The following is a 24834-nucleotide window of genomic DNA, read 5'->3' on the forward strand; positions in this document are numbered from 1 at the left end:
GGGGGGAGGGGGAGAGGGGCAGCCACCCCCCCCCAAACCCCTAGGGATGTCATGACCTAGGACCTAGGGATGTCATGACAGGCTGTGTTTGAGGTCCAAGGGTCAATAGCAATGATTTGGCCAGGAACCTGGGCAAAGGGTGTCCCAGAGAAGTACGTGGGTGCCATGCACTGCACACACACACACACACACACACACACACACACACATATGTGCACGCAGCCCTGAATCCAGAGGCTGCAGATTCTGGGGGCTTCAGGATGCTCAGGTTGAGATGGCAAAGGAGAGAGGGATAGCTTGGACTCTGAGAACTTCAGCACAGACTTGAGGCTTCACTCAAGCCCTTCTCACTGTATCTGGGGTACAGGCAGGGCCCCCAGAAAGTTGTTTTTAAATAAACTACTCAGCTTTTCCAGGCAGGCCAAGGGCTGCATCTTGTCCTTCCATCCCAGGCTCAAACCCAAACTAGAGCAGTTTTATCTCATCTCGCCTCGGAGCAGCAAGGGGGTGGTCAGCCAGCTGGGCTCTGAGCAGGACAGCAGTGGCCAGAGGCAGCCTGGCCTCTATGAAAGGCCTGGCTGGGGACTTGGCAGAAGCCCATCAACCCTGGACAGTCACACCTCTGCAGCAGACACAGATCTAGCCCCAGACCTAACAGGGGCTAAATGCTCAAGGACATCTCCTGGGCGGGGAGCCTGGTTGCTGGCCTGGCCCCAGTGGCTGGAGTCCTGGTGACAAGCATGTGGTCTTTGTCATCTCTGTGATGGGTGACAAGCTCTGCAAGGGTCAGTGCAGGTCCCTCAATGGTGACCCACCTCACCGGTCTCAGCCTGGACCCACTAAAATCAGCAGTGTGAAGTAGCCCTGCTTGACCCTCAGCCTGGGCCTGTGCTTGGAAAAAGTCCTTTCATTCCTCCCTCAGGGGCTTCCCTTGCTCTCATCCCCTCCATCCCCAGTCAACCTGCTTCTTGTATTATTATTCTGAACTTGAACCCTTGTCAGAGGCCAGTCTTTGTGGGTTCCAGCCCTATTCACTGCACCCCTCACCATCTGTTCCTTATTTAACTCAGCCTCTCCCAGGCTCTAATGGAACCAAAATCCAGATGTAAGGACATGTCCCATGCCTGATGCTGGGAGCTTCCTGAAGGGGGAAAAAGTGCAGAGGGGAGTGTGGACTGCCAGTTGAGACCTGTATGACCTTGAGCAAGTCCCCTGACTTATCTGATTCTGACAGTGTCAGAGAAAAAGAAAGAATCAAACTCTGAGAGCTAGGAGAGAGGGGTGTGATTGGAGGGAGATGAAAGCACAGGCTCAGCCATCTGGGGGAGAACAAGTGCTGCTTAGAGGGTTGGGGAGAAGGAAGACTGGAAAGGGAGAAGGTGCCAGCTTCCTAGCAAGCTGAGCCAACTGGAGTGGGGCATGGGCAACGGGAACAGGTGTGCTTCTGAGTGGAGGTGCAGAGACCAGACTGTGGAGACTGGGAGAGAGGAGAGCCAGGGTCTGGTCTGAGCCACCCAGACTTGGGTCAGGAAGCCAGTTCCTGGCTGGGGGGCTTGGGGGGGTGGCTGCCCCTCTCCTCCTCCCTCCCACCCAGCCCCCACCCTGCTTTTGGGGCCTCCTCCATAACCCACCTTCTGCCTTAAGAAGCAGTCGCTGAAGGGAAGAAACACCATGATGCCTTGGACTGGATGTATCTTATTCCCTTCTTTTATCTCCTACTGCTTCAACCTCTTTCAGGCCCCTGTGTCTGGGCTTTAGCCATTGTAGCATTTGGTCACTAGGCCTGCCGTGGGCAAAGCAATGGGTTCAAGAAATGAGGAACTGACCTTGAAGAGTGGGCAGAACCTTCCCGACCTCCCTTCCCTTTTCAAACCTGCCAAGGTGCCCTCCTCTCCCCTTCTCCCAATCCTCTCCTTTCCTCCAATCTCAGGTGCAGAGGTGACCCTTCTTGCCAAGACAGTCCTACTTTCACCTTCAATCCTGCCCCCTCCTGTTTAATGCCACAGATTGCCTCTCTGAGGCCCAACTCTCTGGAATTTTCTAACAGTCTCTCCCAATTTCTTCCTCCTTCTCAGCTGCCTGTAAACACTGCCCCCACCCCCATACAAAATGAAAAATTCCCTCATTAGGTCCCTATTTTCTCTTCCTGTTTACAGTTGTCTATCCTTTCCCCCCTTCTCAGCCAAACTTCTTGAGAGGCTCTTCCTCCTTCTCATTCACTTCCAAACCATCTGCAGCCTGGCTTCTGGCCTCTTCACTCAGGCTGCTGCCTCCAAAGGTACCTGAGTGGCCTTTTGTCAGGCCTCCTTCAACTTGACCTTGCTGAAGCCTGGGACATTGCCCCCCACCCTCTTCTGGACACCCTCACCATGACCTCCTCTTCCAGACTGTCTCCTCTGCCAGAACATCCCCCATGCAGATCCGTAACTGAGAGTCTGCCGGCCCCGGTCTCTCCCCACCCGTGTCCAATCTCCACTCAGCCCCTTCCAAAGTGAGGGTCTGCTGTGCCACCCCCTACTCAATAAATTCTCTCAGCTCCCTATTGCCTCTCTATTCTCAATCTGTTTTGCTTTTTCAGAAAGGACAGGTGAACAATCTCTAAACTATCATCCAGTAACTTTCAGTTCTGGTGGAAGGGGGAAGGTAAAACTGATTATATTTTTTAAAAAAATACTGATTTCTTCTAATACCCTACAGTTTCCCCAATATCCCACTTACCCCCACTCTGCTGGGAGTGGGGAAAGAAAACTTGGCAAAGTAAGGAAAGCATCAATCAAACATCGGCCACCCCCGACGTGCGCCAAGAAGGAAGGGCAGTTCTCATGCCTTTTTACAGCAATAGGGAGAACTGGATCCGGGTAGCCTGGAGAAGATCGTTTTAGGAGAGCAGGGTTCGATAGTCCAAAGGCTGCCACGAAGGTAGGGGATGCACCTCCCAGAACACTGATCCTGCTTCCAGCCTAGCTCTCTTAGCCACCATCCTGTGGAGAGGGGGTCAGCCAGCCCTGACCCCAGGACAACTGCCAACCAAATGCTCCCCACAAGCTCCCCTGGGGACAGCAGGGAGGTGGCAGCTGCCGGGCAAGTCAAACTTCCTACAGTACCACCTTGACCACCATCTCCCCTCAGTCCTGATGGACAGCAGACAGGGAGGCTGGACTCGAGAACCTGTAGGAGCCAGGATTCTAGCCCAGCATCATGATCCTGGGGAGCCCCCCTGCAAAGATGCAGCCTGGACCTGTGGAAGACCGTTTGTCACCCAAATCCCTACCCCCTGTTCAATGGTTCAGCATCAGAAGTTGATGCCATTTTATCAAAGAAATAATCTGACAGAAGAGTCCTGGCCATCTGCTTTGTGGCTGCCCCAGAAGGAGATCAGAACCTTTCATTGGCCTTGCCCCTGAGACCTTTCCCCCATTAGAATGGGAACCCCTGGAGAGCCAGGCCCCTCTGACTTTTGAGTTGTATTCTCAAGGGTTTGGTATCTAACATCATTCAATAAATACTTCATTCCCGCAGCCAGCCAGTCATCATGCTTGTCACTTCTTATAGCACAGTAATATTCCCTTACGCTCTTGGGTTCCACCTTAGTTGACCAACAAGGGTTAGATCTTCATCACCACACAAAGTAGTGCTGTGACTGCTTTGGCGTCCGTCTAAGGGATCTGTCTTTTTGTTATTGACCTCCTTGGGGGTAAAGCACACCTAGCCTGAAAGGGGGAAGGGAAAGTCAAGGACCCAGCCAACCCCGGCCCAGGGCCAGGCTGACCCGGAGAGTGGTTGGATGGCCAAGGCACTCCAGGGACCCCTGAGAAAAGGATGGTGCAGAGCAAAGAGGCTCTACAACACTGTCCAAGAAGAGGATGAACCGACAAACTGGGAGTCACTGAGGTTAGATGCCTGTGCAATTCCAGAAAACAGGAATGGCTCGTGAGTCCTTAGAAAGGGAGGCAGTGATCACTGAGAGCCCCCTGGCTTCCCTCACCAAACTGCACCCCAGTTCTCCCCAGGGAGGGCTTTGTAGGGCTCAGAATTTGAACTTCTCTCCCAAGGGATATGCCAGAAGCATTAGGACACTTGGCAGACCTCTGGATGGGGTCCTCCAGATATCAGCCACCAGCCAAAGGTCCATGTGGCAGCCACTGGACAGCAGTAGGTAGGATTGAATGAGGCCTGGATAGGTACAACACTGACCTGAATCAGGGAGGCTAAAACACAATATTAGAGTCTTATACTTGGGCTCCAAAAATAGATTACCTAAGTGTAAGAAGGTGGGGGGAGGAGGGATTTAGTGATGCTGTGGCTAGAGCACAGGACCTGGAGTCAGGAGAACTTGAGTTCAAATGCGGCCTCAGACACTTACTAGCTGTGTGACCCTAGGCAAGTCACTTGATCCTCTTTGCCTCAGTTTCCTCATCTATAAAATGAACTAGGAAATGTAAAATCACTCCAGTATTTTTGCCAAGAAAACCCCAAATGGGATCACAAAGAGAAGACTGAAAAATAATTTGAACAAGAAGACAACAAGGGAGGCCTGGCAGGGCATCAGTGCATCTGACAGACTTGGGGGCTCAAGGGAAAGTCAGATATGAGTCAAAGTAAGTGGGATACTTAGCCATTGGTCTGCCTTAAGAGAGTCACACTTGTCAGGGTCAAAGAGGACACTGGCTCTCTGTTCTACCCAGCCCAGATCACATCTGCACAGCTGTGGTCAGTCCTGGGAACCACGTTTGAGGAAGGAAACTGATCTTTTGGAGAACATTCCTGGTTGGGAGAACTGGATCCAGGTAGCCTGGAGAAGACTGTTTTAGGAGAGCAGGGTTCCATAGTCCAAAGGCTGCCATTGACCTGGAGATTTGCCTTGTGTAGGATGACTGGGGGCCATGGAAAGGTAGCCTGAGGCCTGTGAGGAGGGGTCCATTCCTTTGTGAAAGTTATGTTGGGTCAGAAGTGGGGCTGGGGGGGTGGCTTGCTGGGAGTCTTTTTGGGTAGGAGCTATGGACTTCTAGAAGTCAAATGATGAAGAGCATTGAATATCCATGAGGAGCAGCTGACTGAAGGCTGTGAATGTCCAGTTTCATCATTTGCTCCTGGGTGATTGATAATTGGAATGGGCAGATCAGAGAAAGCTGCCAGGACTGGAGGACCAGAGGGCCCATGTGTATCCTGACAAGGTGATATGGAAGGACTTTGAAGTCTGAAGTCGACAGAGAGCAAGTGAGGTCAGAACAGGAGGGAAGGCTAAGGAAAAGTGCCTGGAGCTCAGTCTGGACAAAGCTCTAGAACAGAGACATGATACCTCAGAAGCAAGATGAATGGGAAGGGGGGAGCACCAAGTGAAGGCGAGAGGAACCCCCCAAAGTGCCCTGGGCAGTCTTTGGGTACCCGAAGCTGCAGAATATGTTTTCACACAGAACAGCCCTGGGTGGAGGTGGGGGAGGGGAGGTTTGGTTGATCAAGAGTCATTGTCTGCGGCAGCTGAGTTAGAGTGAGTCAGCTCACGCTGGCAAGCATCCACAGGATCCCTTTAGTGGGATAGATGGGAGTCACCTGGGCCTCATTCCAGAAGACCCTCATGGGGTATCCATGAGGGGTGCCTTCAATTCCAGTATCTCTCTAAATAAGAAAGGTTTCATCTCTTCCAGGAGAGCCCTCACGGTCCAGGGTGATTGGCACTAAGTAGTCCAGGGAGCTAGGTTTAGCACTACTCCTCCCTTTTCTCCTCTCTCATCCATGCTTGGGCTGAATCCATGAAAGTCCTAAGGGGATCCATGTGGCCTGGGCTGAAGGCCACACATGAGCCTGCCAGAGGACAGTGAGCCCTGATAATGCCTTCCTGCACCCCTCAAGCCCAGGGCCCAGAGCATTGCCTCATTAACAAGCCCCAGTACATCAGACAGACAACCAGGACCCAAGCGGGGCAAAGCAGGCCTTGTGTTCTACTCCCTGCAGCCTCCAAGCTCAAGCCCCAGCAGAACTAAACCCTTGAACCCAATATGGCTCTAGCCTGGGAGTGGGGAGGGGAGAGGGAGGTCTGGGTGGGGGGATTTGCAGCTGCAACCACAGTGTTGGTCAGACAACCTGGCCCCCTGGAAACCATCCCATCCAAGGGCCCTGGCCTCCTACTGACCTCAGCCTCACCCCCTCATTCCTTTTGGCCTGGCCTGTGAACTCTGCAGCTGCTTGGTCAGCAGCTCCCACTGGACAGATCAGGACCTGACCACACTCCTCCTCAGGCCCCCTCTCCTGGGGCTGCTCCAGCCAGGCCTTGTTCAAAGTCTGCCCTTTTCAGATGGACAGCCCAGTTGTCTGACCCTCCGTTCTAAGTCTTGCTCCGTGACTCCACTGGCCTGGCTCTTCATGAGGTTGCCCTCAGTCCAACCAGTCCTGTTTCCTCAGTGGTTGATGAGACAGCTGAGGGATTCCCTGGGGTACGGGGCCAAAGCCTGGACAGGAAATAAACCACAACTGGGGGTCCTCTGTCTATGGGGGTCATTTACTAAACTGATTCTGATGCCATTCCCCACCAGTCAGCAGAGCTTAGCTATCCAAGGCCAATCCATGCCCCAGAACAGAACTGTTTGCCAGCTAGGAGCTGGGGTCTGGCTGCTTACTCAGGAGACAGAGAGCTCTGGGAGTTGGTTCAGGAAGCTGGGTCACCTGGCTCGAGGCCCCTTCTTGTTCTCCCTTTCCTTATTTCTCCCTTCTCCAACAGGAGACCCCTAGATGGATCCCCAACAGATGGAGCGCCACTGGGCCATCAGCACCTTCCCAGGAAGCAAGTTAACTGGGGAGAAGCTCAGAGCACTGTGGGCAACGGCTGGTCATGGTGATCATCCAGCTCCCTGACTCCAGACTCTGCTCCTTCTTCAACATGAAGACTGTTTAGCACAAACAGACAGAAAGAGGGCCAGGCGGGCCCACTCCCCTCCACATCCAGGGTCTCAACATTTCAGCTTCCTATGCCACCTCTGGGATTCCTGATTGCATCTATATGTCTGTGTGTCTTGAGGCACCTACTTCTGGATTTGGGGAGGAAGAACCCCAAAGGACCTCAGCCTGCGTGGGGGGCTTCCAAGACCTTCAGAAAGCCTGGCTGGCAGTTTGACCTCAGCTTCCTCCATTGCCTAAGGCCAGGCCAACTCTCAGACAAGGACTTTGCTGGGCAACGACCTCAGAGGGCAGAGGCTTCACCGGGCAGAGACTTCAAGGAGTGGCTTTGCCAGCCTGAATTTCTCTTACTTCAAAGCTTCCCCTCTCCTTGGATCTCCCCTTCTACAAGAAGCCTCCTCCCAGTCCTTCCCTCCCTCCATATGATCACCCTGTGTTCTTCTGTTCCTTCTGCCACCCCCTCCAGAAGTAGACCGCCAGCTCCTGGTGGGCAGGAGCATTGTTTGTGTCTCTTGATCTCCCCAGGAATCTGACAGTGATTGGTATATAGTAGGCGCTTAATCAATGTTTGTTGCTTTTCCTCTCTTCTAAGCTTCCTCACAAATGGCAAATGGCCTGGGCTCAGTGGGGGCCAGGGACCGACTGCGGATCTGAAAACCAGAGGCAAGCAGCTCAGACCACTGGCATCAGATGGCATCTTGCCTTACCATGGGTTTGCTTAGGGACCAGGATGGGGGCAGTGACCGATCACCACCTTAGACCTGCTGCCAGCCCCCAGCTCTAGGGCTTCCACTCCCTCCCCCCCAGTTCAGCCCCCTCAGTGACTGCTCAATCCCATGGGGCCAAACTTCTCTCATCACAATTGCTACTTAAATATGACACAGTGAAAGAGAAGTCTGGGAAAAGAACAGGACAGGATGGGGGGGGAGAAAGGGGGGTGTTGGGATGAAAGGGAAACTGGAGCCCATGATTCAGGCCCCTTTTCATGCTCTTTGGGGAAACTTAGAAGTTGGGAAGTTATGAACAAGGTAAAATTTCTTTTTGGAGGGGGAAGGGGAAGGGGAAGGGGAAGGGGAGACTAGCAGGCCAGACTCCCAAGGAGGCTTATCCGTGCAGATCTGCCTCCAAACTTATGGAGGAAGGAGAGGGAGGGCAGGGCACACACACACACACACACACAGAGTCACCCCCTTCTCCAGCCTGGAGGCAGCCCTCCTTCCCCCAGCAGTCTCCCCAGAGAATAATTGGCGGCCCATTAGCGCCAACAGCTCTGAAAGCAGAGGCCGCAGCTCAGAGGCCACATCTGGCCAGTGACAGGCTGAGGTTCTCCAGATGTGCTCCCTGCTTCTCTCTTTCCCAGGCGTCTTCCAGAGAGTGATGAGCCGAGGCAAAGCTCAGGGAGCCCTGAAGACGTTCACAGCATGAACTGTCAACAGAGTGAGGCTGAGCAGGCCAGGCCCACTAAGCAATGGAAACCTGGGAGTCCTTTCCAGGCTGTGACCATGACTGTGACCGTGACCACCCCCTCCTCGCTCTGCAGCCCTGGGGTCTGCCTTCATTGGCCCCCTCCCTGGCTGGGTCCTCTGACAAGACCCCATCACACAAGGCTCAGGACCCAGTCTGCTTCCCAGCCAAGCTGCCAGGTGCCAGTGGCCATCCTCCCTCCCCCCCCCCCCCCCCCGGGCTCCACTCAGGTTTAAACAAAATCTCTTTTCCGGTTGTTTTCGGCCTCTGGGTGAGAAGCCTGCAGGAAAGCTGAGGGGGGTGGGTCTGGGGGGGGGGGAGAAGGGACTGGGGGTGTCAGCCCAGCCTGATATGCTCACCCTCATCCATGAAGGCCTCAGGAAAAGCAAGGCCCAGAACCAGACTGACCAGGGCAGATCCTGCTGATGCCAACCTTGCCAAAACAAACACTGACCCCCCCCCCCACAATAAGATGGACTCTAGAGGTAGAATTCAAGTATTCAGTTTCTGGGAGAGCTTTCCAGAGCCTAAGGGGCAGGGGGGATGCTGGAAGGACCTGGGCTGGGCCAGATGGGGGCAGGAGGCGGACTAGGAACACCTAGGAAATTGGGAGGGGGGTTGGGAGGCCTAGAAGGGCAGGGGACTGGAGAGGTCTGGGGATGCCTAGGGGTGTTGGAAGAGCCTAGAGGGATGGAAAGACCTAAGGGAGTTGGGAGGGGGAAATTAGGGAAGCCTGGGAAGCTGATGCATTGGAGCTGGGAGAACCAGGGGGGTGGGGACATGTCTAGGGAAGCCTGGAAGGCTGGGGGTGGGGGGGGGCAGTGGGGTGGAGGCTTGGGGATGCCTAGGGGAACTGGGAGAGCCCTGGGCAGCGGGGCACTTAGGGAAGCCAAGGAAGGGAAGGACTGGGGGCTGGGGGGCCGGGAGGGCCGGCCTCCAGCTCTGGCCAGTCACTCTCTACTACCTCCCTCTCCAGCAAGTTCGGCCAAGGACCTGTTGCTCCTGAGTCGGACTTGCCCCCAAAGCGGTGAGCGCGACCGGGGGTGCCGCGGGGAGGGGGGAGGGGGCCCCGTCAGCCACGGGGCCGCGGCCGCTTGCGTCGGGGGTGGTCCAGGGCCCCAGCCCCCCGCAGGGGTCCCCAGCGGGGCCGGGGGAGAGCCAGACTGTGCTCTCCGGGGAGCCCCCCGCTGGGTCGGGGCCGGGGAAGCCGGGCAGCGCGCCCGGGGGTGGGGGCCCGTGGGGGCAGCCGGGGCCCCCCGGGAGGGCGCGTGAGTCCCCCTCCCCCCGGCCCCCGGGGGCTACTCACAGGCTGACGGTGCGGCTGGGCAGCAGCTCGGGCGGGGGCGCGGCCAGCAGGTCCCCCCCGGCGCAGGCCACCCGGAGGCGCGGCGGGGGCCGCCCCGGGCCCTGGGGCCCCGCGCGCTCGGCGGCGCACAGGCAGCCGTCCAGGGCCAGCTCCGGGCAGCGGCGGCCGGCGGCGCGGGGCCCCGGCAGGCCCAGGGCCAGGGCCAGCACCCAGGGCAGCAGCGGGGCGGCGCCGGGGGCCATGGGCGTCGGGGCGGCTGCGGGCTGCGGCTGCGGGGGCCCGGGGCCGCCTCATGGCCCGCGCCGGCCGGCCGTCCGTCCGTGCGTCCGTCCGTCCGGCGGCCTGCCTCCCCGGCGGGCCGCCCGGGCTCCGCCCCGCCCCTCCCCCTCGGCCCGGGGGCGGGGCGGGCAGCGCCACCCCCCGCCCCTGGCTCCCCGCCGCGGCCGCCCCCGGGCCGGGCCCTCCCCCTGCGGAGGCTCCCTGTGCCCGGCCGCCACGGCCCTGCCCACACAAGTCACCCCGGTTACTTAGTGAGGGCGAAGCGCCCGGGCCTGTGTGAAGCCCGGGGACACCCTCGCCCACAGGAGAGGGCACAGAATAATGGGAGTGCCGCGGCTCCCCACGTGTCCGCGACCCGTAGGAGCCAGGCCTTGTCCCCCCGGGGGGAGAAGACCCCAAGCGAAGCCGGGGGCAGATCTGGAGTCCTGAACCTCTGCCTCCACCCTGGTGCCAGTCCCAGGGCTATGCCAGGGCCCCGCAGGAGGGGCGGGGTACCGCTCAGGGATGGGGCGGGCCTGCTGGGCACATGGGAGGCACCGTGGGAGGCCGAGGTGCAGATCTAGGCAGGGGAAGGGGAGGTTTATTGGTGGTGCGGTTCAGGTCACAAGGCACGGCCAGGGGCCCGGGCCTGACCCCATGGAATTCTCTCCCTGGAGACCCAAGGAGCCAACTTGAGCCTCACTCTAAGGGCCTGGGCAGCTCATTAGCCTCGTCTTCTTCTTTGTGTCGTTGCTACTCCCAAGTTGTTGTGATTTGGCCAGAGTCCCAGAGCTAGTGCCTGAAGCTTAGACTGGAAGCCAGGACTGACCTTCAAGGCCCACCATCTCCATGAAATGACCAGAGCTCCTAGCATGGCTTACCCCAGGCCAGCTCACACCTATGGTTCTCTTCCCTGGCCACTCCCTTCTCCCACAACCCACGAGTTCTGTCTCCCCAGGCCTGGAATCCCCCTGATTTCCGATCTCCTTCAAGGCTCAACTCTAGCAGCATCTCCCTACCCCCACCCCATCACCATTCCCCCACCTTAGGTCCTCCCTTGCAGAGATTCTGTGTTCACTTCTATTCACAAGGGTTTCCCTCCGTAGAATGTAAGCAACCTGAGGGCAGGAACATATTCACAAAAGCCAGTTGAGTCCTGATAACTGTTGACTGAGTCACTACAGCCCGGACCCCGCTGTCTGTCAACCCAGGACAAGCCCAGGGAAAGGCAAAGGGGTGGGGGTGGGGGGTGACTCCACTGGCCTCTAGAGGGTTAGGACTGAGAGGGTGAAAGGGGGGACCTGCTGCCTTCACTGGACAGGTTCAGTCTCGAAGTGAAGTAATTGTGCCATTGTAGAAGTGTTTCAGTTTTCTCCATTCTTGGATGTCTGTTTTTTGTAATGGCCTAGCCCTTGTCTCCTTAAGGATAGACCTGGTGAATGGGGTAGACTTTTATCACTTTTTTCCAGCATGGCTAACATGGATGTTCTCCATGATTTCACACGTGACATTGACAGCATAGTGCTTGCCTTCCCAAGGGCTAGGGGAGGTGTGGGGAAGAAGGGAGGGAGAAAATTCAAAATTCCAAAAAAGATTAAAAATCTTAAACAACCGAATAAATCTGAAGCAAACAAAAAGAATCTGTCTTCTAACTCTAGTCTTAGTCAGCAAGCATTTTATTACATGTTCCTTCTAGGCCAGGCAGTGTGCTTAGAGCTGGTTATAATTTATTGTTGTTCAACTTTCCATGAACCCAATTGGGGGTTTTCTTGGCAGAGACACTAGAGTGGTTTGTCATTTCCTTCTTTTCATTTTCCTTCCTTTCTTTCCAGCCCATTTTTAAAGATGAGGAAACTGAGGCAAACAGGGTGAAGGGAAGGGTCATGCAGCTAATAAGGGTCTGAAGCTGGATTCAGATTCAAGAAGATGAGTCTTTCTCACTCCAAGCCTCATCCTCTATCACCTATACAACTTAGCTTCCCTGTTATAGTATTTAAAATATCTATTAATTTGGATAATGTTGCCAATTTTATTCTGGTGGTAAGGCCTAGTCAACATCACTGAATATTCCTCCAGTTATTTGTGATTATTTATTTTTTAAGGAGCACTTTGTAATTTAATCCATACGTGTGTTGTGTGTGTGTGTGTGTGTGTGTGTGTCCGCATTTTGGGTTAATCTCTAAATATTTTATGTATATTGCGGCAATTTGAAATGGGATTTCCTTAATGTTGCCTCTTGGATTTTGTCATTAGTTTGTTGTGGTTATTTAGAAATGTTATTGATTTGTGATTTTATTTTCCTGCCTGCAACACTGTGAAAGCCACTAATTGCTTCAATTAGTATCTAGGCTTTTTGTTGATTTATTTTTGGGTGGGGTTCCCCCCCCCCCAGACAATCAGGGTTAAGTGACTTGTCCAGGTTCACACAACTAGTAAGTATCTGAGCCCATATTTGAACTCAGATACCCCTGACTCCAGGACCAGTTGCTCTGGGCCACTTAGGTTGCCCCAATTTATTAGACTTATAAACCATCATATCAGCAGCACCCAGAAATTGTTCCATGCCTTCTTTTCCTATATTTATGAGGCAACTAGGTGACTCAGTGGATAGAGTGCCAGACTGGGAGTCAGGAAGACCTGAGTTCAAATCCAGTGTCAGAAATTTCCTAGCTGCGTAACCTTGGGCAAATCTGTTTGCCACTGGGGAAGGAAATGATAAAACCCTCCAGTATCTTTGCCAAGAAAACCCCATGAGCTCACAAAGATCTGGACATAACTGAAACAACTGAACAACAGAAACCTTTATTTGAATCCAAAATTCCTTCCTCTGCTCTTATTCTTATTGGTAACGTTTCTGGAACTAGCTGATTATTATATCTGACAATATGAAGAGAGGAGGCAGCTTGTTTACTCCTGTCCTTACTGAGGAAGCTTCCAGAGTATTTCAGTTGTATCTGATGATCCCTTTGGGGTTTAGACAGATCCTTGTTTCTGGTAAAAAAAAAAAAAAAAAAAAAGGCTTCCATTGCTTATATGATGTCAGGTTTTCAGCATAAAGAAGTCTTGTACTTTGTCACAAGCTTTGCTTTGGGATGTTTTTGCTTTAACATGACTAATTATCTTGATTATTTTCCTAAGACCAAAGCATCCTTGCAGCATTGGTATAAATGTACCAATTATAATGCAGGACTCTGTAGGTTGACTCTAGAAAACTCTCTATTTGGCCAGAACAGTCCTTCATCACCTGATCCCTTCCTACCTTTCCCTTCATGTCCTCCAAGATGCAATGCCACTAGACGCTTGGCTGTGCCCAGCACACACTCTTCCATTTGCTCCCCATAGTTAGGGCTCTTTCACCCCTTGGTGCTTCCTGGTTTTCCTTGCTTCCCTTGGGTCTTAGCTAAAATCCCACCTTCCACAGGAGGCCCTTCCCAGGCCTTGGTGCCTTCCCTCTGAGACTCCCAGATGGATTCTTTTTTGACTAGGTAAAAGAGGTCATTCTTTACCTCAACCTTTTCCTACCTGCTTTATTCAGTGAATGGGCTTTTCCCCAAACTTAGATTGGCTTAAAAAGGCCAAGACATCCCAGTCTATGTCTGGCCACTGGGCCTGGATGGCTCCAGAGGAGAAATGAGGCTGGCGACCTTGCACAGCACCCCGCCCCCCCAAAAAAATCCTTTCACTTATAAGTCATGGCAACAGCTCCTTGATGTCATGGTCCTCTTCAAAAAAGAAAGATAATTAACTACAGACCCAGTTTATCCTGCACGTGTCTTGTTTACAGGAGGTTGTTAGCAAGTTGTCACTCCCATTAGACAGGGAGCTTCTCACTAAGTTAAAGGGTCTCACATCCAAAGCACTGGGCCTGCAGTCAAAAGATCTGAGTTCAAATCCAGTCTCTGACACTTACTAGTAGGGTAAGCCTCTGCCTGCCTCAGTTTCCACATCTATAAAGCAAGAATAATGAAAACATCCTCCTCTAAGGGTTGTTGTGAGGATCACATGAGGCAGTGTTGTACTTGGGACCATGCCTAATAGGTGCTTGATTACAGTTTCTTCCCTTCCCTTCCAGCAGAGCAGGGCCTGTTCTTTTCTTTGTACCCCCAGAACTTAGGACACTGTCTAACATATAATAGGTGCTTAATGAATGGTGATTTCCTGACTGGTTTATGTCCTATGCTCTCTAAAGCTCCTGCTTGCAGCCCCTGGTAGTCCAAGACTACCTAGGAGTCAAACTGTCAGAGAGGGAGGATGAGAGGGAGAAGGGTTTACTACAAAAGACACTGGACCCTGAGTCAGACCATGAGCATGTCACCAAGGTCTCACAGGGTGACTATGGGAAGAATAATAGTGGCATTCTTGTGGAGCCAAGCCAGCCTCACTGCCCGAATTGGATCTTTTCTCTCTGCTGTTCAGTAACCTTCAGGTTTTCACATGCCCGGATCCAACAAAAGTCAATGGCAGCCTCCTAAGGTAGGGGGATTGGACTCAGAGGCAAAAGTCCTGCGTCTAGGCCAGGTCATACCCATCACTGACTTTGTGACCATGAGATGATCTTTCTAAGACTTGGTTTCTCTCCCTGTCATATTGAGAGCCTGGGAATGATAGATCCTGACTACTATTGAAACTGGGAGATTCAGGGCTAAAGTTATCATCCAATGGAAGCCTAGGACTCTGGACATGAGAACTTAGAGGGCACAGGGCAATGACGGCCCATGGACTGTATCACCCACCAAGTCCCTGGGGCCATGATCACTTCCCCAAGAAATGTTCAAAAGCCTTTGCTGCTGCTGCTGCTGTTGCTGCCGCTGCTGCTGAAGATACTTGTGACACTGAAGGCTTCAGCCTTGGCCGCAGGCAGTGGGCCTTGGGATGTCTTCCTAAACATCTCCCAGCATCACCTGTGGTGTTGGGTGGATGGGACATGCTTGCTTTCACTACTGAAGCCACAACTGGACTTTATCACAGGCTACTCATGGCTTGGGACCCACAGTCTGGTTTCTGTTACCTCTACCTTGACCTAATCCTCTCTGGGTGGTCTTGGGCCTCAGGGCTTTGGGTGAGGAAGCACTCCCCCCCCCCCCATAACTAGAGTCTCCAGAGAAGCCATAGAAGCAAGGACAGCAAAGCAAAGCTGGTGCTGGTCAAGGAGAAGAGCCTTGAGCAGGACTCTCTGGGTCCTCCTTTTTATTCTGGAGGGAAGTGGACCTGGTACTCCTGAGTCATTCTCTTAGGCTCACCTCCTTTGTCTAAGACTTGAGACAGGTCTTCAGACTCCTGACACTTTCTCATGTAGCTAGAAAGGTCATGCCTTACTCTGACATATGACAGAAAACATGGTTTCAGGACACCAAAGAGAGACCCACAGACCCATATCAAAGACCATTCCTGGTTGCTCCTCTCCTTTCAGCTTTGTGTCCTGCCAATACCTGGGTATAGCCCAAGCCCCACAGCTACCAAAGCAGGGTAAGCCCTGGGCCTCACTTTAGGATGGGCCATGGGTTCAACTTCTGGGACAGGTAAAGCCTTCTCCTCCAGGAGCAGGGGGTTGCTGGGTGTGAGGGTGGGCATAGGCCATGGGGTCAGGAGCAGGTAGGCAAATGCTAGAGAATGCAAACTACACCAGAGGCTCTAGATGTGCTCCCCCACAGGAGATATTCAAGGGAAGCTGGGAAGGTTGAAGCCCTTAAAGTCGGGAGAGAGGCATTTTTGTTGTACCTAAGAGGTGATAGGAACTGTTGGGGCTTGATCAGGGAAGAGCCCCATCCTTGGGAAGGAGAGGCTGCAGAGGAAGGAGACTGGAGGCAGGAAGACCAACTGTGAGACTGTTGTGAGAATCCAGACAAGAGGCAGTGAGGAGCTGAGAGAGGAGGGACTAGAAGGGCAGGGGCAGGAGATGTCCTGGAGACACTACTGTCCAGACCTGCTGCCTGCTCTGGTATGGAGGCAAGGAAGAGGAGAGACTGGAGGGTGGTTCTGAGGTTACACACCTGGTGGCTGGCAGTATGAGGACATCCTCAAGAGAAAGAGGCATGGGGTGAGGAGAAACTAAAGTGAGGGCAAGAGGAGTGAGGAAGCTCCAGGGAGAATGGGAACCTAGGGTTGGAAGTGACCTCTATATACTTACTGGAAGTGAAGTGAAGGAGATCAGCCCTTGCTGGATGTGGTCCTAGATTTGCTGGGGATGATTTCAAAGAATTAAATCCATAACAGGGCAGGGGGGCATGCAATGACCCAGGGAGCATGGGAAGCTCTCAAACATAAAATTCCAAGGAGGAAGAGAAGGAGCTGTTATCTGAATGGGGTTGCCCAGGGGCCACACTGACCAACCTGGACTACAAAACTTCCATACAGAAAATGACAGCTAGGGTAGATGACATGGAGTAAATAAAAAACAGAACAGAAGACGATCAGGATCCCTTAGGCCCAGAAAGAATTGATACTGGTGAGGACAGCAAAGGACAGGAAGGAAGGTTTGTCTTTGTTTATCCCAAGAGGATGAGAAGAAGAGAGGGGACTAGCTGTTGTCTGGACGGGATGGTGGTGGTGAAAATGAACAAATGGGAGAAGATGGAACTATTCAGGTGTAAATACTTCTGTTTTCTTTGTCAAAGGAATGTTTTGACTATTTGAACTAGAAAAGACAGAAAAAATAAACTTTAAGAGGCAGTTGGAATTCAAGATACTTTTGGAACCCAGTTTCCCTGAATGGTTTCAGGTCATTGCATCCTAATGTCCTCCAATCTGTAGGTCATCAAAAACATTGCCTTTGGAATTGTAAAGCTGCTACTGGGGACCTTGGCAGGGACCTGGAGGACAGGAGAGATTCGAAAGGATTGGGAAAGAGTAAAGATGGCCCCACTTTTCCAAATTCAGAAGAGAACAACCTTGGCAAACTGTTATCAGTGATCTTGTCTTTGAACAGTGACAAATTCTAGAATGTGATATTAGAGGGATGGTTGGTGAACTCATTAAGGAGAACAAAGTGATCCCAGATAATCATTCAACTGTGAGCAAATGGTTGAAGAAAGGTGCTTTTTGGGGGGGATGGCCTGCTCTTAGAACAGCACCCAACACATTGTAGACACATCACCAATGCCTGTTGACAACAGTTCCTTAAGAAGGTCTCATGCCTGAGAAGAACAACATGATAACCAGGACAGCCCTCTGACAGAAAGTCCACCTCTGAGCAACAGAAATGGCCAATCTTGATGGACAGAAGCTTAGGAGATTTGGGAGTGCAGCTCATGGTGATTTGAAGCAGGTGGTTGGGTTTAACTGTTTTATTGTTTTTTGGTCATAAGGAAGTATTGAATTCCACAGTGGTGGGGTGGAATGTGTCCAGGAATGAGTGTAATTAAAAAGAAATAAATAAATAAAAGTATTCCTGCAGATTGTATTTAAATCAACCAAAGAGTTTGGGAAGTTGATCCTCCTGCCCCCCCTTTACAGGGTTAGAGGGCTGACACACAGGAGAACATCATTTCTTCTATTTGAACCCAATATTCTCCAATAACAAATGTCATGAAATTTTCCATGTTCCTCCTGGGTGCCAAGGACAGACATGGGCTCAGGTGGCCTCAGAGGAGCTGGAGCTTGTCTTTTTGAAAGGAGGGCTCTGGGGGATGTCTCTGCCTTCTGTCACTTGACCCATGGTTCTTTTCAATGTCTTGTTAATGCTTTCGAGGAAGGTTCTAAATGGTAAGACGGTTTAGGGCATGGCCGCCTAGCTTGCTAAGAGACGACATCAGAATCTGAAAAGATTTTGAGGGTCAAGAACTTTGGGTTGGATGTAAAATCAAAATTTAATAGAGATAAATCTAAGACTTAGGTTAACAAAATCAACCTCACAAGACTAAAATGAGAAAGATGTGTCTAAATGAGAAGTGGTTTGGAAAATTCAAAATCAGACTGTTAATATAAAAGGAGGCAAAAGCCAGGCCCTGCCCTCCAGGAACTCCCAGTCTAAAGGGGGATTATAAATAGAGACAAAGCAAACTATAAATAAGATAAATAGGAGATCATGGATGGGGGAAGGCAGGGGCATGAAGAGGGCTGAGGAAGGCTTCCTGTGGGAGAAACTGAGGTTTTAGCTGGAATTTAAAGGAAGCCAGAGGGGTCAGTGGTCAAAACAGAAGAGGGAGAGAGTTCCAGGTCTGGAGGAGAGTCAGAGAATATGCCTGGGGCTGAAAGATAGAGGATCTTGCTCATGGAAAAGCCAGGAAACCAGTGTCACTGAATCTAATGAGTGTAGGGTAAGAGTTTGGGAGAAAGGTGTAAAAAAATTGGAAAGGTAGGAGGGAGCAGGTGAGAAAGCCTTTGAACACCAAGTAGAACACTTTGTGTTTGCTTCTGGAGACACAGGGAGCCCCTAGAGTATATTGAATAGGGGACTGTCATGGCCAACCTTTTCTTTAGGAAAATCACTTCAGTGACTGAATTGATGGAGGAGGGACTGCAGTAAGGAGTAGACTCCCAAGGAGTTACTGCAACAGTCCAGGTGTGAGGTGAAGAGAGTCTAGCCCAGGGCAGAGTAAAAGGAAAGGGGGAGGGCATATTGAGGAGATGTTGGGAAGTAAAATCGAGAGGTGTTGGTGCCGTATTGGATCTGGGGGAATGAGAGAGAAGGAAGGTCCAGGATGATTCCAAGGATGGGAGCCTGAAGGTCTGGGAGGGGTTAGTTAGAGCCTTTTCAATTACGAGGAGATTGAAAGATGGGGGGGGGGGCGGAGTTTAGGGAGAATTCTATTGAATTTAAGATGTCTGCTGGACTCTCTGTTTGAAATGTCTGGAAGGCAGTTGGTGATGGAAGATAGGAAGTCTACAAAGAGGTTGGAAGTAGATAGGTAGGTAGACAAGAATCATCAGCAAAGAAATGGTCATTTAAGGGCAGCTAGGTGGCACAGTGGATAGAGCAGGAGGACCTGAGTTCAAATCCAACTCAGACATTTAATAATTACCTAGCTGTGTGAATTTGGGCAAATAACTTAAACCCACTGCCTTGAAGCCCCCCCCCCCCCCAAAAAAAAGATAATTTAAGATTTGAAATATGAAATAATCCCTTCCCTAGAGGAGCTTGCATTCTGCTAGGTGAGACAATATAACACATGTGGAAGCATGTGCACAATATAGTGTGTTGCCTTCACATGTTATCTAAATGGCATGTTTGCTTCCTCAGCCTGCTGTATGACATCCCATCTAGGATAATTGAGGGGTCTGTTTGAAAATTTCCTACAACATCTTCTTCATTAATTATTCAATTATTTCCAATCTGCTATACTAAATATAAAATGTTATTTAGAGCTCTAGAGAACATTCTTTCCTCCTCTCCTAGGTTTAAATCAAAACCAAAATTAGTGACCATGCAATTTATGATCATTGTAACCAATAAGAATGCAAAGACATAAATAGGCTGTTTTAGCTATGAGAAAGACTCCTGTAACCATCACTGTCGCTCTTGACATTTCACTTCTGAAACCCAGTCCTACCATCCTGTTCTTAAGAATACAAAGTCTTGACATTCCTCCTCTTACTTATTTGCAACAGAACTCCACTCACTTCTCTCAGGGAACAAGGACTTTTCCTCTGCCCTCTCACAGCCTTTCTTGAGCCATGGTAGCTAAAAGGCTCCTGTCCCTAAAATATCTATTCCCTAGACATATAGCATCCCATCTTCACTCCAATCCCCAAAGATTTATAGAAATATTTGTTGTTTCAGCAGAGAAACAAAATACTCTTAACTATCCATGCACTGGGAAATAGCAAAATAAGCTGTGGCACACGAATGTGATGGGAAATTGCTGTGCGGTAAGTCAGGGCAAGCAGTAAAAATACAGAGATATCACAACCAGGAAAAAAGCAGAGACAAGAGAGGTACCAGGCAAAAGGGAGATGAGTCCATGGAGTCCGGAAGACCTGGATTCAAATCCAGCTTCCTCTATGTGGGAGCCTGTCCTTACTGACCTGGACTTTATTCACCGCCTGGGGCTCTGCCAGCTCCTACTTTGGGGTCCCTCTGCTTTTCTAAGTCTCAGGTTGGACTGAGAAGCATGTCCTAAGTTCCTAAAATCTAGCCCTCCTCTCTTGCTACAGCCCCCAGCCCACTTGCTACCCCCTCCAACCCCCAATCCTAAAGGGTCTGATCTGGTGGCTTTGTGGGGGGAGGACTTCAGGCTCCAGTCCTCAAGGATGCCAGAGAAATTGAATTTCTCTGAGCAGGAGATTTTTGTTTCTCTTCCCTGCAAAGTCTGCCAGAAACAACATGCCAATCTCAAACGTGGAGTTGCAGGTCCATGTGGCCACCCTGGGCTGGCCAGAACCCACAGAGCCCTAGGGAGGCTTCCTAGGCTACATGTGGAGCCAGAGGAGACTCAGAAAGTTCATTGCCATCCCTTGCACGGGGGCTCTGGATCCTTCTGGCCCACAGGACAGATTTGGGAGGGAGGCCAGCCTTCATCTGCCTGGGGAGCCACCCAGAGCTCTTCTCCTCCTCCACAGGGAAGGGACACCCTCCCCACACTGCTCTCAGGGTATTCCCCAGTCTGGTCAAGAGCCCCCCCCCCCACACTTAGGCTCAGGGCTGTGGTTTCAATGGTGGTAGCACTGGCATTAGCAGCAGCGGCAGAGACCATTGGGCTAGACTCAAAGCCACCACAGATAATTGGGAAACCATTTTCTACCTGAAGAGGCAGAGAGGGGTAGGCTGGGTCTTGTCTAAACCATACTCAGATCCTGGCTATACACTGAAGAAGACTGAATGTCCTCAGATCTCTCCAATGGCAGCTGAAAAGACCAACTCCCTTTATATAGACTGTCGTTGGCTCCAGGCAGTCTTGGGTGCAGGTCTCAGTGTTGGGTAAAGATCTGGCAGTGAGTCCCAGCTCTGATCCTTATTAGCTGGGTTGTCTTGGAGAAAGTCTTTGGCTGCCAAGGGAGGAAGCAGAAGAAATAGAGAAGGGAGGTGAGAAGACTGGGTGTGGGAAAGAACTTCCTTCCAGATGGACCATTCCATCAGAGGAGGTGGATGACCAACAACTACCCAAATTTCCTGAGAGGCGAATGGAGGGGATTTCTCTGCAGCTTTGGAAGGATCTTCATAGGTAAGGAGGCCTCTTCCAGCTCTAAGAATCCAAGGTTCCCAGAGCTGAGGTCTAAGGGCAGTATAGATCATCTCTTAGGACCTGAAAGATGAAGGGTCTCGGAACCCTCCTCCTCCCCCTCCTCCCCTCCTCCTCCTCCCCCTCCTCACCCTCTTCCCCCTCCTCCCCTCCTCCTCCTCCTTTTTTTCCCTCCTTCTCCTTCTCTTGAGCAGCCTCCAGGCAGTGGGCCCTCTCTGTGTTCCTAGAGCATTTTCAAGGTTTGGAGCAGCCCAAAACTGGGGGTCCATGTGCTGCTATTGTGTCTCTCACTCCTGCCACTGGGCCAGAATGCTCACATGGTTGGGCCAGTTGACAGCACAGCTTCCCATGGGAGAGAGCAGATCATCCCTCCGAGGGGCAGCAGGGTCTGTGGCCCAGGGAGGAGGGAAGCGGGGGCTGCAGGGGCCCAGGAGGATATCCTCTGACTTCTAAATTCTGGGAGAGTTTCCTGCTTCCAGCTGCAAAACTAATAACAAACACCGAAAGGAAATGAGAAAGATGGGGATGGAGTGGCCAAGTTCCTAAATTGGTCCAACTGGCAGCAGCTTTCTCCTATTGTTAGTATGAAGAAAGGGAGGGTCTGACTGTATTGGAACATGGGGTGGAAGTGTGTGTATGTCTGATTGTGACTTGTGTGAGGATGTGTGTAACTGTGTGACTGGGGGAGTGTAGGATTTTGTGGTGTGTGTATGTGGTTGTGACTGGTGTGAGGATGTGTGATTGTGTGACTGTGGGAGTGTGTGTGTGTGTGTGTGTGTGTGTGTGTGTGTGTGTGTGTATGGGGAGGGGGCCAGCTGCTCTTTTAGGGAGCTGATCCATTGAGAATCTTTGGATCTTGATTAAGCTTGTGAACCTCTGGCTGGGGTGAAAAGAATGCAGGGGAGAGAAACAAAGATCAACGTTTTAAGGGGACTCACACCCTCGAGTCAGGGAGCCAGCTTTCACTTAGGCCAGTTGCCACAGTTTCTGGAAGCTTGGCTGGCTAGGAGGCTCCCCAAGGGGGCTAGGGATCTGATATCTGGGGGGGGGGAGCATGGGCTGCCCCTCCTGGCTGGCTCTTGCCAGAGCCCCAGAAGGCTTGCATGGACACATGCTAGGAAAGGAGCTGAGGGAGGGTTAGGGTTAGGATATCAATTCATTTGGACTGGATGCTGAGGAGAGTCTGGGGGAATCAGCCAGGATCTATTGGCCACACATCTCCCCTGGCCTGACTTTAAAAGGGGGTAAAATCTCCCAATTCCCAGCCAGAAGGAAACTCTTCTTTAAGTCCCATTAGAGGGTAAAGCACCTCCCTGGCTGGCCTTCGGTTTACCTCCCTGAGTGAGTGGAAGACGAGGTCCAGACTGAACTGGGAGGAGGAGGCTCCATCCTGGAAGCTTCCCTTGAGAACCTCCTTCACAGCCATGCAGCCCCTCTGCCTCCCCTCCTCTCTCTGCCTCTGCCTCTCTCTTATACCTCTCGCACACACAATCACACGCATCCCACCACTACTTGCACTCACCCCCCTGAATATATAAAGCACATACATGTACTTGTAATGGCTCCCTCATAAACATTTGGGGGTCTTCCATGAAGTTTTTCTCAAGCTCAACTTGAGATTTAAGTGCCATCCCTGATTGGTCAGTGTAAGGGTAACTTTTTCAAACCCAGTCTCAGGGAGTCCCCAAATCCACCTGGCTTTGGCCTAGGAGATGGACCACCATGAAAGGTAAGACAATAAACTGTCCAGCTTTCACAACCCCTCCTCTCCATCACATCAGACAAGACAAGATGACCTCCCCTAAGCCCCCAGGAGCCCCTAGGAAGTTGACCTGTTGGTCTCATTCCATCTTGGGCTATCAAAGAATATTTCAGAGTAGCCCCACTTCCAGCACATAGAAGAGCCCTGGTTCTTTGACTTCCCCAGGCTTGCACATAGCCATTATCTACTATTCTTATCTCTCCTGCCACCATCTAACTTCTGTCCCCTCTACCATCGTGGACACCTCCATTTCCACCCCATTCTGGTCTCCTTGCTACAGGTAGATTCATCTCTAAATTCTGCTACTTTATCACTCACTGCCCACACCAATGTTCCCAACTGGCCCCTTTTCCCTGATTCTAACAGTCCTTGCTTCAAGGGGTGCTCCAACTGAACCTATCTTCTCTCTCTCTCTCTCTCTCTCTCTCTCCCCATTTTCTCATTATCATTATTTTTAACACATTTTTTTCTACATTGAGTTCTTCACATTTGAACAAAATAATGTTAAATTCTTTTATCTGTAATTGGAAAATATTTAATGGAATAAGTAAAAATATTTTTAAAAGAAAAATTTTGAGTTCTAAATTTTGTCTCTTTTATCCATTGAGAAGGCAAACAAAATATTAACAATTATACATGTGAAGGCATGAAAAGCATATTTATATATTGTCCAGGTAGAAAAAAAAGCAAGAAATAAAGTGAAAAAACTATTCTTCAACCTGCACTCAGAGTTAATCACTCCCTTTCTGGAAGTGGGGAGCTTATAAGTCCTTCAGAAATGCTTTGGGTCATTGTCTTGATAGACAGTATTCTCTTGATTTTCCTTACTTCCCTTTGCATCAACTCATGTAACTTTTTCCAGGTTTTCCAAAAGCATTGTGCTCATCATTTCTTCTAGCACAACAGTATTCTAGCACAATCATGTACCACAACTTGTTTAGTTTTTATCCAAATGATCCTCATTTTCCAGTTTTTTCCACCATAAAAGAGCTACTATACATATTTTTTATATATACAAATCCTTTTCCTTTTTCTTTGCTCTCTTTGGGAGATGAAGGTATTTCGGGGGCAATGGGTATACACATTTTTCATCATCCATTGAGTATAATTTCAAATTCTTCTCCAGAATGACTGGACCAGTTCACAACTCTGCCATTGCTGTCCCACATCTTCTCCAGCATTTCTCATTTTTCTTTTCTATCATAATAACCAATTTGATGACTGAGGTGGCATCTCAGAGTTGTTTCATTTGCATGTCTAATTGACAATGATTTAGAGCATTTTTAAATGTTTTGAAAACTCTATTCATATTTTTGATTATTTAGGGGAAAGACTTATTTTTATTTTTATTTTTTAATTTAATATTTATTTATTCTCATTTTGTACAAATAATGTTTTTATACATTAATAAAGTATTCTTGTTTAAGAGTAAACAAAATACCCCTCCCCCCATGAATATAGATAGACTTGCTTGGGCGAAAAAAGTAAAGGGGAGAGAAAAAAAGTTAAAATTAAAAAAAATAATAGTAATAATTGTAGGTATGGCCAGGTGGCTCAATGGATGAAGCACCAGCCCTGGAACCACGAGCACCCGAGCCCACACCTAGCCCCGTAAACCCAACAATCACCCAGCCATGTGACATGCAAGCTGCCTGATCCCCGCTGCCCTGCAAAAACCAAAAAGAAGAAAAAAAAAAAGACCCAAAATAAAATAAAATAGTAATCATAGTAGGGGTGGCTGGGTGGCAGACAGAGCACTGGCCCTTCAGCCAGGAGCACCTGGGTCCAAATCCAACCTCAGACACCCAACGATCGCCTGGCTACGCAGCCCCAGGCAGGCCACCCAGCCCCATTTGCCCTGCACACCCCGCCCAAATAATAATAATAAAAAATGTGCTTCAGTCTGTGTTCCAACACCACCAACTCTGTCATGGGTGGATCACATTCTTTATGATAAGTCCATCACAAAAGTTACTTCCATATTTTTCCACCATTGCCATTGCTGATTGCAACTCCCTCCTTTCATATTTCTCTAC

The 24834-nt window shown here is 50.7% G+C and overlaps 1 protein-coding gene across 1 annotated transcript in view; it reads right to left on the reverse strand.

Moving 5' to 3' along the window:
* Positions 1 to 9903, reverse strand: part of ADGRA1 (adhesion G protein-coupled receptor A1) — a 260938-nt gene extending 251035 nt beyond the window's left edge. Inside the window, 1 exon segment of the mRNA XM_074232112.1 lies at positions 9662 to 9903. Coding sequence (XP_074088213.1) covers positions 9662 to 9903 — 242 coding nt within the window.
* Positions 9904 to 24834: the final 14931 nt, after the last annotated feature.

Source organism: Macrotis lagotis, chromosome 4, assembly GCF_037893015.1.
Source record: "Macrotis lagotis isolate mMagLag1 chromosome 4, bilby.v1.9.chrom.fasta, whole genome shotgun sequence".
NCBI classification, from domain to species: Eukaryota; Metazoa; Chordata; class Mammalia; order Peramelemorphia; family Peramelidae; genus Macrotis; species Macrotis lagotis.